The sequence below is a fragment of the Thalassophryne amazonica genome, chromosome 7, assembly GCF_902500255.1.
Source record: "Thalassophryne amazonica chromosome 7, fThaAma1.1, whole genome shotgun sequence".
In the NCBI taxonomy this organism is placed as follows: domain Eukaryota; kingdom Metazoa; phylum Chordata; class Actinopteri; order Batrachoidiformes; family Batrachoididae; genus Thalassophryne; species Thalassophryne amazonica.
The window spans coordinates 54,109-67,338 of record NC_047109.1 but is presented as its reverse complement, the minus strand read 5'-3'; the positions used below and the strand labels follow the sequence as shown (position 1 = coordinate 67,338).

At 38.6% G+C, this 13,230-nt stretch overlaps 1 protein-coding gene across 1 annotated transcript; it reads left to right on the top strand.

Moving 5' to 3' along the window:
* The first annotated feature begins 2,984 nt into the window (after positions 1–2,984).
* LOC117513177 (cysteine/serine-rich nuclear protein 2-like) lies at positions 2,985–5,994 on the top strand. Its single transcript, XM_034173477.1, has 4 exons — positions 2,985–3,344; positions 5,081–5,340; positions 5,463–5,759; positions 5,836–5,994. The coding sequence occupies exons 1-4, from the start codon at positions 3,251–3,253 to the stop codon at positions 5,992–5,994; spliced, it is 810 nt and encodes a 269-aa protein (XP_034029368.1). The 5' UTR covers positions 2,985–3,250.
* The last annotated feature ends 7,236 nt before the right edge of the window (positions 5,995–13,230 follow it).

Sequence of the window (13,230 nt, the reverse complement as noted above, 5' to 3'; positions counted from 1 at the left end):
CATAAAGGTTTTTTTTTTACTTTCCACTTATGTGTGAAAAGAAACCAAGCAATAGAAATGATAATTCGTAGTTGCAAGTCTAAAAAATTAATTTCATGGAATACCAAAGTATAGAGACCAAAGAAAGAAAAAGAAAAATGTATTTATTCTGTATTGTTACAGTTATTGTCACATTTCCGTTATAGGAAATTATACAGGGACGAAAAACGTTTCATTTATCAAATTACATTTTTTGATGTTTAAAACAATACAGTTGTCAATGTTATGTTACATTACCTCAAATGTTTTTGCTGTTTGACCTACAGATGTAAATTCAGCGTTTCTAGGTGAGTTAGCTTAAAGAATTTTTTTTTTTTTTTTTTTTTTTTTGTGCAACAAAATCTATAACATAATAATACCATTTATTTTTATTAATAAACACCTGTGAAGATAGTTTCAACTTGTTAGTGGATATGATTGTGGTTGCTTCACTTTTAGTACAATATACAAATAGATTAATTCACTTCAATATTTAGTTTATTATCTGTATATGTACACGTTCATTTAAACCAGTACATCGACGCACAACTTTGATGACGTCTTCAGTTTCATGAATTTAAAAAAAACAGTAAGTTAAATTTGACCTTCTTAACCAATTCGCTCCAACATCATCACTCAGAATAAATATTACAGTCACAAGCTCGCTGATGTTCGCAAACCAGTAACCAATCACCAGAAAAAAAACCTTTTCTTGATATAAAATCAATTTTGAAACAAAAAGTGCACTTTGTACCTCGATGCACCTGATAATTTTTTATTTGGGCACCTACCAAAATAAAAGTCCTCTACCAACCTCAATAAAGTCCTTGAAGTGCACCTGATAATTTTCATGATGGAAAGATTATCTGTGATTTACTACTTTTTATAATGCCGATGGCCATGTTTGGTGCTTTATTTATTTTAGTTTATTTATTGTGTGATTGTTTTGTGTAATGCTTGTGAACACATCAGAGGTTGGCCTTAATGGTTTATAAATATAATATAAACTGTGACAATTAATACTGCGATTTCCTGCTTTAGTAAAAACGGTGGCCGTTTGTTTTTTTATTATTATTATTAATTAATTTATTTCTTGCGTTATGTGTTTTATTTGTTTTCTTGGTTGTTATGGCAACCATCTAAACTGATTTGGTTAAGAAGGTCTTAAACAATTCGCTCCAACGTCATCATTCAGAATAAACGTTAGACGTTCAGAAGCTCGCAGGTGTCGGCAGACCAGCAAACACTCACCTGAAAAAAACCCTTTTATTGACATAAAATCAACTTTGAAGTAATTTTCCGCCAGAAATATAATATAAACTGTGAGTATTAATACTGCCATTTACTGTTTTGGGGAAAATGATGGCCGTGTTTGGGGTTTTATTATTTTATTTACTTCCTGCGTTTGTTTTGTGTTTAATTTCCTTGGTTGTTATGGTTGTATTGTTTTCGTACTCTGGTTGCCAACAGCATAATAACCTGCATTAATTTACAATAATTCTGGTTCATAATAAAATAACTTTTTATTAGCTTTGTCGACAACAACCAAAGTTTCTTTAGTTGCTTGGTAAAGACACGATAAACAAGCTTTGATTCATATTTAAGTGCTGATATAAACCAGTATTTGTAGGTGAGTAATTCACTTGTTAGCTTCACGAAATTTGTTTTTGTGCAACAAAATCTATAACATAATAATCCCATTTATTTTTATTCATAAACATTTGTGCAGATAGTTTCAATTTGTTACTGGATATGGTGCTTCACTTCTGTACAAAATAAAAATTGTCTGGTTAATTCACTTCAATTTTTAGTTTATTATCTGCATATGTACAGGTTCATTTAAACCTGTACATCGACGCACATCTTTGATGACGTCTTCAGTTTCATGAATTTAAAAAGTCCAATTTCTTGACAGTTTGCTCAAACGCATCGATTTCTATTTAATCCACTAGATGGCGGACGCAGCCTGTGAGCTGTTGCCAGACAGCCGCCATCTTGCTTAGCGTGATTATGCATCGTCATGCATTAGATTGAATATAAATAGATGATACGGTGACTTAAACTTGGGTCAAAGTGATCCGAAAATGCCGTTTTGTGCAGCAACAAGCTGACAAAAGATTGTCAACTGGTTAAATAAAGGTTAGATAAATAAATATGAATAAATTGTGGAGTGAGCTTTCATAAGTGTGTATTATATGTAATGTAAATGATGTGGGGGAAATTACTTAGAAAATTGTTTATTTTGTGTCGATCTGTATTCTGTAGTGACTTCAGTTTTACTGCCTGAATGTTTTCCTGTCATATATACAGATAAACTGTGACTATTAATACTGTGATTTACTCTTTCTGATAATGCTGATGGCCCGTGTTTGGGATTTTATTTATTCATTAATTATGCATTTGTTTTGTGTAATGCTTGTGAACACGACATCAAGGTGGACTGTTACTTCCATTAAGGGTTTATAAATATAATATACAGATAAACTGTGACTATTAATACTGTGATTTACTGCTTTGGTAAACATAATGGCCATATTTGGAGTTTTATTTATGCAGAATGCATTTTGTTCCATGTGTGTCCTGCAATGGAGTGGCGTCCTGTCCAGGGTTTACCCGTCTCATGCCCTATGACTGCTGGGATAGGCTCCACCCCCCCACCAACCCTTAATGTGGAGTAAGCAAGTATAGAAAATGGCTGGATGAATGAATGTGCCATGTGTAGACAATGAACAGAACATGTGACCAGTTACCAAAATGTGGCTGCATAATGGGAACAATGTCATAAAACATCTCCAGCTGGATGTTTGGTTTTGACCTCTCTGCTTGATCTGTTACCAATCAATACACTTCCTGACCTGATGAGATTTGGAAGAGAGTGAGACTTCATTTCCAGGTGACTTTATAGGTGACTGACCTGATGGACTGTGTTCTGTGCTGAGGCTGAATGACCCCTCAGCTGAGAGCAATGAGGTGGTCTCACTTAGCCGAGCACATGGGGCCCGTCAGTTCCATTCCATGTCTGTCTGTGCACAGCCTGAATATGCGATCACTTACATGCTGTGCGAGCGCAGTTTGATTTACCATCAATACTACTGCATCTTATCGACTGATAACAAACCTGACCCCTGAAGGCTGTTGAATAAAATGTCAGTAATGTCAAAGAAAGTGATATAATGCTTCTAATCCCTCTTTTCTCCTCTTTTGTGCTCTGCAGATTCCACACACTGCCACCATGATTGGCCAACATAAGAGGAAATTTGAGGAGCTGACTGAGGACCAAGGTTATTCTTCACCAACCACTTTGGATTCCAGTCCCAACAACCCAGGTACACCAGCAACAAATTTCAATGAGTGTCCTCATCTGACAAAAACACAAAATCACTGAAAGAGCTGAGGCTACATGTGCTTATTTATATGTGTTAATTTTTAACATGGTCGACTGACTCATCTTTACCGCTGCACCGTGGCTCTGATCAGTGGCGGTTTTTGATACGGGCAATGTGGGCTGTCGCCCTGGGCGGCATTAATGAAGGGTCGGCACCATGGCGACGAGCACTTAAAAAAAAAACATCTCCAGCGCAAAATGGTTTTCTTGTCAGTGTGTGTACAGTTGGCAAATTGGCGCCCCCTGCAGGCAGCTCAGGAACCCCGCTTGCTGAAGCAGTGAGATAGTGAAAGAAAGGGGAGGGGCGCGCCGTGCTCAGACGACAGTTCAATTCTCTAATGGGAGGGACAAGTGGGCGGGATGTGGTTCGTGGGCTAAAGTCAGTGACACCTCGACTTTCTTCCAAATAACGCACATCTCATTCATAAAATTAGAAATACAGGATTAAAATTCCTGCGTGTATGCAAACGTTTGGGCACCCCTGATATTTTTCATGATTTTCCTTTATAAATCATTGGTTGTCTGGATCAGAAATTTCAGTTAAATATATCATATAGCAGATGAACACTCTGATATTTCAGCAGTGAAATGAAGTTTCTCGTATTTACAGAAAGTGTGTAATAATTATTGCCGCCTATGCTCTGATGATATTGCGGAAGAAACCTCAAGCAGACCAGACTCAAAGGAGTGACCCACTGCTTAGGCCATTCTACCAAAAAAGTTTACAATATAGAACACAACACAACAACTATTGATGATAGTTCATGCAGGCGTCCAGCCCACAATCAGGGGTTGGGGAGAGGGGTCGTCGACCCCTTCGTTGGATCATCTAATCCAGCACGTGGCTCAAGCTGCATCTCAGAGAAAAAAGAAAACAGAAAGAAAAACTACACTTAAGGTATAATTTGTCAGCATGAAGCAACAGGAAAGCAGAAGAAATACTAAGGTGATCACCGGCCACTAGCCCTAAGCTTCACTAACAGACCCAGACTTTAAATCAGGGGTGGGCATCGAGGGCTGAGACACTGCAGGTTTTCCTTGCAACCAATCACCTCAGCGGGTGGGTTGCTGATGAGCTTCTCCCCTGAACATAAACACCTGATCGTCGTTGAAATCACCAAAGAAAACCTGCAGTATCTCGTCCCTTCATGGCACATGATTGCCCACCCCTGCTTTAGATAAAGTTGAGGCTGAGACCCGCTCTGTTTAGTAAGAAAATGAATTTAAAAGGGTAGGAAGCATAGTAACATACTATGCCAGTATGCTAGCCATACAAAAGGGAGAATAAATGTGTCTTAAGTTTGGACTTGAAAGTCTCTACAGAATTGGACTGTTTTTTGATGCAGGGAGATCATTCCACAAACATGAACATGAACTCAGAAATAATTACTGTACTAGAGAACACAAACTTAACCAAAGCTGGAATTATTTTATACACAAAACTGAGAACAGACCAGGAGATACTAAAAACCAGCAGGGACAGACAGCAGGGACATGAGCCACAACACAATCCATGTCCTTTTTCAATCTGTTTAGCAGTTTACACTCACCACAAGAATTCAAGTGGCAGAGTGTTGTGCCACCTAATGGTGTAACTGTGGCAGCGTCCTTATGATGAAAAGATATCTATTCAGATTTTATATATATAATCAATTCACATTATTTCTCCATCCACAGCAATGCCCAGTCTTAAGAGGACCAAGAAGACACATCAAACCAGGGTGACCTTTGGCCAGGTGATGATCTTCCTCTTCAGTCGATGTCAGGGCTTCACTGCAGTTCCATCTGAGGGAGGCTGCACCCTGGGCATGATGCCGCACCACAATGACCAACAAACATACACAGTTGACCATTATGACAAGAAGCAGGATTACAGGCGGAGGGAAATACTCTGGGAGGGACTCACGAGAATCGAGGAACAGGGGCGTCTGCCAGAGGTGAGTCTTCTGTTTGTCATTGTTTTACTTCATCGTGCATTCAGACTGTCAGTAAAATTAGTTTCTGGTTAATATAAGTGAATCGTTACATTATGACTAATGTCCTCTTTTTGTCTCACCAGGTGAAAGAACACCAACAGGACGGGTTTGCTGAGCATGCTCTGAAGATGAAGGCTGGATACTGGGAGAAGCGCTTTTTTCCCCAGAGATACAAATCAGAGAGACGTTATTCTCTGCTTAAAGCAGCTGGTGTCGACTTCATCGACAGGGAGGAGGAGACACAGCTGCAGGACCTGAGGAGCTCCAGGAGGAACGTTGGATGTGACTGCAAGGGCCACTGCGATCCTCTGACCTGCAGCTGCAGCCTGGCTGGAGTCAAATGTCACGTAAGAACAGTTTGCCTGTCAAATTTCTGCTCTGTTGGATTTAGTGATTCAGTACAAGCACCACCTGTTTTATGTGTACTTGAGTAGTAATGTAAGTACTTCTTCACAGGCAAAACGTACCGCATTGATATGCAACTGCACCGAAGACTGCTGTAGGAACATCCAGGGTCGCATCCCATCCAACAAGCTCGGGGTGCGAGCCCATTACCAGCGCACCATAATGAGACTGAAGTCAGAGAGGAGGACGCCACTGAAGACACCAGACTGATCCCTACAGCCACCCTGGAACAACAGAGACTTGAACTTTGTTTTTTATTATTCTTTTGTCAATTCAAACATGTTAAAATCAAAAATACAATAATCAATTTTCAACTGTAAATAACAATCAACTTTTTTTATTAATGTTGTGTAATAATAAATCTATCGTGTTCTACTCGTGTTTTATTTACAAAAACAACTTTTTTGGTTTTCTGCTTCTGTTGCTTTTCACATTAACTCATAAATGATCTCAGCAACTAACAAGTAAGAATTCAGGCAAAACAAAAGCATTTTGTTCATAATTTCAGAATCTTCACTATGTTGTTTCTTTAGCGTCTTTATAATAAATTTCTTGAGGTGGACATTTTCTGGTTCTTATTTTAATTATTCCATGAACTGATGCCTTTGACTGTAACGCTGTGATTTGCTGACAACATGGATGTGAGTCTCTCTCCAGAGTCAGACCTGGAATTCTTCCATGGATTTCCATGTCTGGGCCCAAACTCGCTCAAGGTGTCCTAACACATGGACAGCTGTTTCCAGGTTCAGTTGCTGAGCCCAGCGTCCCATCAGATGGTGTCCCCCTGGACGTGCTTCTTGGAGTCATTAATTTTCACTTTCAGAATCGGCCCCAGAACCTCCTGCTGCTTTTACAGACAATCAGTTGTTGGAAGAAGCCGTGAAATTGTCATTGATGGAATCGATGAATGTTTGACAAAATGTGGAAAATTTGTGGACAGTCAGACAAAACTGAAATGGTTCAAAATGGGACGGAGGTGGACTGCACGTGGACGTAAGATATCAATGTCCACATGTTGGATTTGGAGGAAGCTGTGATTTTTTTCCAGGTTCGCATAATGTTCATCTCAGGGGATTTATTTATTTTCTATTCTGGCTCAGTCCAGTTGAGGGTCACGGGGAGGCTGGAGGTCATCCCTGCAGTCACAGGACGTGAGGTCAGGGACATCCTGGACAGGACACCTGTCTACTGCAAGGACACATACAGACAGATAAACATATTCACCCACCTACAGTCAGTTTAGAGGAACCAGTTCACCTTCTTCTTTGACATAGCAAATCTAATTACTGATGAATCAAACGGTTTTATTAAGAAAACTAAATTATTTTCAATTTGGGACAGCTTTTGCACCGTTGTAAAGAAATGTGTACTTCTGAAGGCTGTTGGTCTCATTCCAAAAGCATTTTTTGTCCACAGGTTGTCTTATGATTAGTTATTTTAGCAAAATGGTCAGATAATAGAGGATAAGTTAAATGAAAGAAACTTAGTGAGTTTAACTGATGGTAAAAAGAAAAGGATAGATATAACAGGGCTGCATCCAGAGTGAAAATCTGACGGATGCATTTTTGCCCAATGATAAAATAAAAATCGTACGTGTCTTGTTATTCAATAATCTTCATTCTTTTATTCGGCTTTTTCTTATCGTGCACCCGCTCTGTGGACCGTGAGACAGTCGGAGTCCGTGGACATTTTTAAGTCAAGACTTAAAGCCTATTTTTATTCTCTTTCTTATGAATAGTTTTTATTTTTTATCTGTTTTATTCTTTTACTTCTGTTTTTAATTATGCATTTTAATTTTTTAATTTTCATTTATTTAAATTTTTTATGTTGAACTGTTCTATGTGAGGCGCCTTGAGATGGATTTTGTTGTGATTTGGCGCTTTATAAACTGATTAAATTGAAACTGAACAACATTTTATTGAGTCATAAAGTAAATAAATACACTCAACAAAAATATAAACACAACACTTTTGGTTTTGCTCCCATTTTGTATGAGATGAACTCAAAGATCTAAAACTTTTTCCACATACACAATATCACCATTTCTCTCAAATATTGTTCACAAACCAGTCTAAATCTGTGATAGTGAGCACTTCTCCTTTGCTGAGATAATCCATCCCACCTCACAGGTGTGCCATATCAAGATGCTGATTAGACACCATGATTAGTGCACAGGTGTGCCTTAGACTGCCCACAATAAAAGGCCACTCTGAAAGGTGCAGTTTTATCACACAGCACAATGCCACAGATGTCGCAAGATTTGAGGGAGCGTGCAATTGGCATGCTGACAGCAGGAATGTCAACCAGAGCTGTTGCTCGTGTATTGAATGTTCATTTCTCTACCATAAGCCGTCTCCAAAGGTGTTTCAGAGAATTTGGCAGTACATCCAACCAGCCTCACAACCGCAGACCACGTGTAACCACACCAGCCCAGGACCTCCACATCCAGCATGTTCACCTCCAAGATCGTCTGAGACCAGCCACTCGGACAGCTGCTGGAACAATCGGTTTGCATAACCAAAGAATTTCTGCACAAACTGTCAGAAACCGTCTCAGGGAAGCTCATCTGCATGCTCGTCGTCCTCATCGGGGTCTCGACCTGACTCCAGTTCATCGTCGTAACCGACTTGAGTGGGCAAATGCTCACATTCGCTGCCGTTTGGCACGTTGGAGAGGTGTTCTCTTCATGGATGATGCGAAGGAGATGTGTTGCACTGCATGAGGCAAATGGTGGTCACACCAGATACTGACTGGTATCCCCCCCCCCCCCCCCAATAAAACAAAACTGCACCTTTCAGAGTGGCCTTTTGTTGTGGGCAGTCTAAGGCACACCTGTGCACTAATCATGGTGTCTAATCAGCATCTTGATATGGCACACCTGTGAGGTGGGATGGATTATCTCAGCAAAGGAGAAGTGCTCACTATCACAGATTTCGACTGGTTTGTGAACAATATTTGAGGGAAATGGTGATATTGTGTATGTGGAAAAAGTTTTAGATCTTTGAGTTCATCTCATACAAAATGGGAGCAAAACCAAAAGTGTTGCGTTTATATTTTTGTTGAGTGTATGAAATTGGTCACTGGATCCTTAAACTTTGGACATAATAAACTCTACATGGTGGATCCTTGATGTCTCGACATCAATAGGAATAATCAAATCTATAGTTTTTGTTAAAAGCGTTTCCTTTCAGGCAAACCCTGAATATCCGACTTTATTTGTACGTCCGTATGACTCTGAAACTTGGAAAAATGCGTATAATTTATGGACAATCCGTATAGGTTGACATGTATGGTCGGATAACTACCGAAAATGTAATTTCAGTCATCATAGAATGCCTTTCAAACACACTGTTGTTTGAAAACTAAGTGCCCAATTTTCCTTGCACAACTTTTTTCCTGGATGCCATGATGGTCCACTTGACTGGACTGACGCTATGTTTGTTTGATCCAGTTTGAATTTTCCTGCGTACACCTGCGTGGTACATTGTGGGATCACATCAAAAGCTGTGTTCACTGCGGGGACACGTTCGGCACTATTCAGGATTATTCGAGAATTTTTTTTTCCCCCGATGACGTACGATGCGTAAAAAAAACCTGACTGATGCAACTGCATCGGTCCAAACCGGTCTGGATCCGGGCCTGTATAAGAACTGGCAAAGAGTCAGTGTTCGATCTCACATTAGTGTCCAGCAGACTGGCTCTGCAGTGTGAGTGGGTCGTGTTTGACAAAGGGACAGTAGGAAGTGATCACTATCCACTTATGTGTGGGTTCCAGCACATGTGGGTCGCCCAACAAATGAGAAGGTGGATAGATTTACCAAAAAATCTGTGACAAAAGAAAACATAGACATCAGTATCAATCTTTCCAAAGCAGACAGCAAATGTACTGTCGGGAGGGAAATGAACTTACAATGGCAAAAATGCTGTGAGCAGGAGATGAAGGGTAGACATTTATTTTCAACAGCTAGTGGAGACAGATTCAATAAACAATTGTAGAAGAAACAGGTGGAAAAGAAAGGATGAAGTTACTATTGCTAGACTGAGAACTGGTCCTACTTTCTTGAACACTGCTCTCTTCCTCCAAGAGAATCATCAGGATGGACTATGTTTTGAACGTCCACGGCCAGAGACAGTGCAGCACGTCCTCATGTATTGTAATAAATATTCCAGAGAAAGACAAGAGCTTCTCTCAGAATTTACAAGAATAAGACTGAAAGAAGTTTCTGGAGGAAGTATTTTAGACACAGGATCAAGTGGGAGGGGGAAGTGTTGGTTTTTTTAAAGACCTGAAATAGTCCAGTAAAGATGCAATAGTTTTAATCTGTGCGTTTTTTGATTTTAAGGGACCACTGAAATAACATACTAAAAGTATAGAAAATTCTATGGATGGGAAGATGTTTTTAAGTCATAATAACAATATACAACTGACTCAGTCATGTTTGCTTCAGGAAAAAAAAAAACATTTCTTGGGTCATTATTAGTGTTTTTGATCTTACAGTGTTGAAATATGTTGCATGATGTTTAAGGCTGGTTTTCTTGTAATAAAGTTAATATTTTTGGTTGCTATGGCAACTACAAAGAATATACATACCTCTTCAAATGGTCCTAAATCCAGCTTTCATTGATTGCACTGGTTTTTCAAATTTATGTTTGTCAGCAGTAGACTGGGGTCTATTATTTAATCTTGGACTTTCTTAAAATCCTGCCAACTAGGAGTATATAGATTTTGTTGTCCGATTTCAATTTTTCATTTCACTCTTCATAAGAGGTGTGAACATTCTGACTGTCCAAATTCAAAACAAGTTGTTTTAAACATGATCTTTCATTGAAAATGCTCATGTTATGATTTAATATTTCACTGTTTTTTTTTATTTTATTTTTTATTCTTGTAAATGGTTTGGTTAATTCAAGTTTTGACAAGATCTAAAGAGTTTATTTTGATGATGGTCAGAAACGTACCCGGTCCAAATAAATATCTGTGTGTTCTGTGGAAAACCTCTGCTTGATAACGATGAGACAGTGACATGAACACGACGAGGCTGTGATGGCATCATTTGCTGAGTAAAATTTACTCTGCTGGGATAACATTTGGTCCCAGTCTAGAGTAAAATACACTCTCTTACAGAGTGAAATCAGCTCTACTGTCTTGTCAAATCAAGTGTTTCTGCTCCAATAAGAGTTGATTTTACACTGCGATAGTGTTGATTTAGAACTGTGATAGAGTATATTTAACTCTATTTGAACTGGGACCAAATGTTATCCCAGCAGAATAAATTTTACTCTGCAAAATCACTATGGCAGAGAGCAAGTGCAGCTGGAGAAGAATTGCTGTCTGTTTCTGTTGGTCAGAAGGCAGTGGTGGGCACAGATAACCAAAAAATTAACTTCAATAACAGATAATCAGATAAATGAAAAGTTATCTTTGATAAAGATAAAATGATAAACCACCCAAAAATGTATTGGAAGTTTCAGATAACCAATAACCGATAAATTCCAGTATTGTCTCTGGAACCACACCACGATTGCTTCTGGTAACATCAAATGCGACAACAGACCCAAACAATGAGCCAGCACTTTTGTCTTTGAAGGTTTTTCCTCTTGCTGGAAGCTCCTGTTTACTACATGGCTTCCAGCACAGAAGCAAGCTGAGGAAAACCACGAAGCTCAACTCTCTACTCAATCACAATGTTCCCATCAGGCAGAGATCTTGGAAAATAAAGCCCTCCTGAGTTATGGTTTGGTGTATAAATAAAATGAATACTGATAGAATAACTTCATTTATGTCAATTCTGTCATTTGCACAAAGTTAAAATATAACATATCTTTTAATATTGAATAATGCACTAATTCTGAAGTTTTGTAACAAACACAGACAGATCGCAAAGGATTCTGGGTAAAATGTGCCTCCACTAACACTGATTTGTTTGAGTCATTCATTATGTAAACCAACACATTAATGTGATGTGTGTCATGTGTTGGTGTTTACAGATAAATGTGCTTTTGTAAAATATTCCATTTTTTATTTGTAAAAACAGGCATTTTCAAAAAAAAAAAAAAAAAAAAAAGCCAAGTTGTAATTAGATAACCATCTGATATAACCGGTGTCAAAAATAAATAGAACACTGCCATGATCTACTGGTACCAGACATTCAGTACTTAAGCTGGGTTTCCACTGTGCGAGTTTTGGCCCTTTTTCAGCTGATTTTTCCTTCGTGCGAGAATTTTTTGGATCTCAATGAATTTCAGGTTAATCGCACGCCCTGCATCGTTTAGTATACATGGAGTAACGAGCTGCGTTTAACATCTCACGACCACCTCCTGATCACCGATCATATGGTCAGATGAAAATCAAACCTGGCTGTCGTGAGGGTATCCCGCTGCTGAAGAGCTACAAGCATCCAACCTCTCGCACTGTGCCTGTGCAAACACCGCAGACCTGTCTTGTAATGTTTTTTTTTTTTAACTTTGATGTCTCCCATCGAGAGTTTTTGTAAAAAATAAGAAATGTAAATTAAATTTGAAAAAAAAAGCTTTTATTTGTGTTTTGCTTTTGGAAACATGAGTCCGATGTATGGTTTTTGAATGTACAATGTGTGTGAACATAAATCTGGCGCGCTGAACTTTTACACTGTGCGGTTCTGTGGTACAGTTTGCGCTGGAACAGAGTACAGTGATTGAAAATATCAGCCCAGCTTCAGTTTGAATACTGCCATTAACACTACTGGCAGAGACCGTAAAAACTTGCCAAAATAAAATTCCAGATAATCTGTGTCTGCTACATTTAAGATGCGTGGAATTTATGTCAAATATTTTTATTGAGCAGAATGTATTTCACAGTTTGAACTGTATATCTTTAGTAATGCTCATACTTTAACATAGAGGGTAAATGAAATTACAAACACAAATACATAACATTGAACATTTAAACAGTTGCGGAGCAGGTTCATTCTTTATATGTCACATAGGCACGTTTTGCAGATATTCAATAAGAGGTTGCCACACTTTACGAAAACATTGCAGTTTATCTTTCAGTAAGTAACGAATCTTCTCTAAATGTAATGTATTGACGAGGTCTCTCAGCCACATTTTAACATTTGGAACTGACGCTCCTTTCCATGACATCAAAAGTAGCTTTTTTGCGATGAGGCAATAATCAATTAGCCGTTTTTGACCTATTTGAAAGTTATTGTATGTATCTGATTTCCCAAAAATAATCAACAACAGGTCTGGTAATAAGGACGATCTTATAATCTGTGATATAATATTAAACACATCGGACCAGTAGGCTGACACCTTCAGACATGATACAAATCTGGTGATTGACATTTTTCACAAGCTGATGAAACATCATCTTGTTCTATGATTAGCCAGGTAGGAGGAGTATCAGGAACTTTGGTAGAAAAGCATATGTTCTTAATGGCACATGCCCAGTGATACATAATAAAA

Bases quoted from the DNA above. Each gene is read 5' to 3' on its own strand.
- LOC117513177 (XM_034173477.1), top strand. From the start codon at position 3,251: ATGATTGGCCAACATAAGAGGAAATTTGAGGAGCTGACTGAGGACCAA. The intron at 3,345-5,080 runs GTACACCAGCAA...CTCCATCCACAG, and splicing joins TTCCAGTCCCAACAACCCAG to CAATGCCCAGTCTTAAGAGG. The intron at 5,760-5,835 runs GTTGGATTTAGT...ACTTCTTCACAG, and splicing joins GCCTGTCAAATTTCTGCTCT to GCAAAACGTACCGCATTGAT.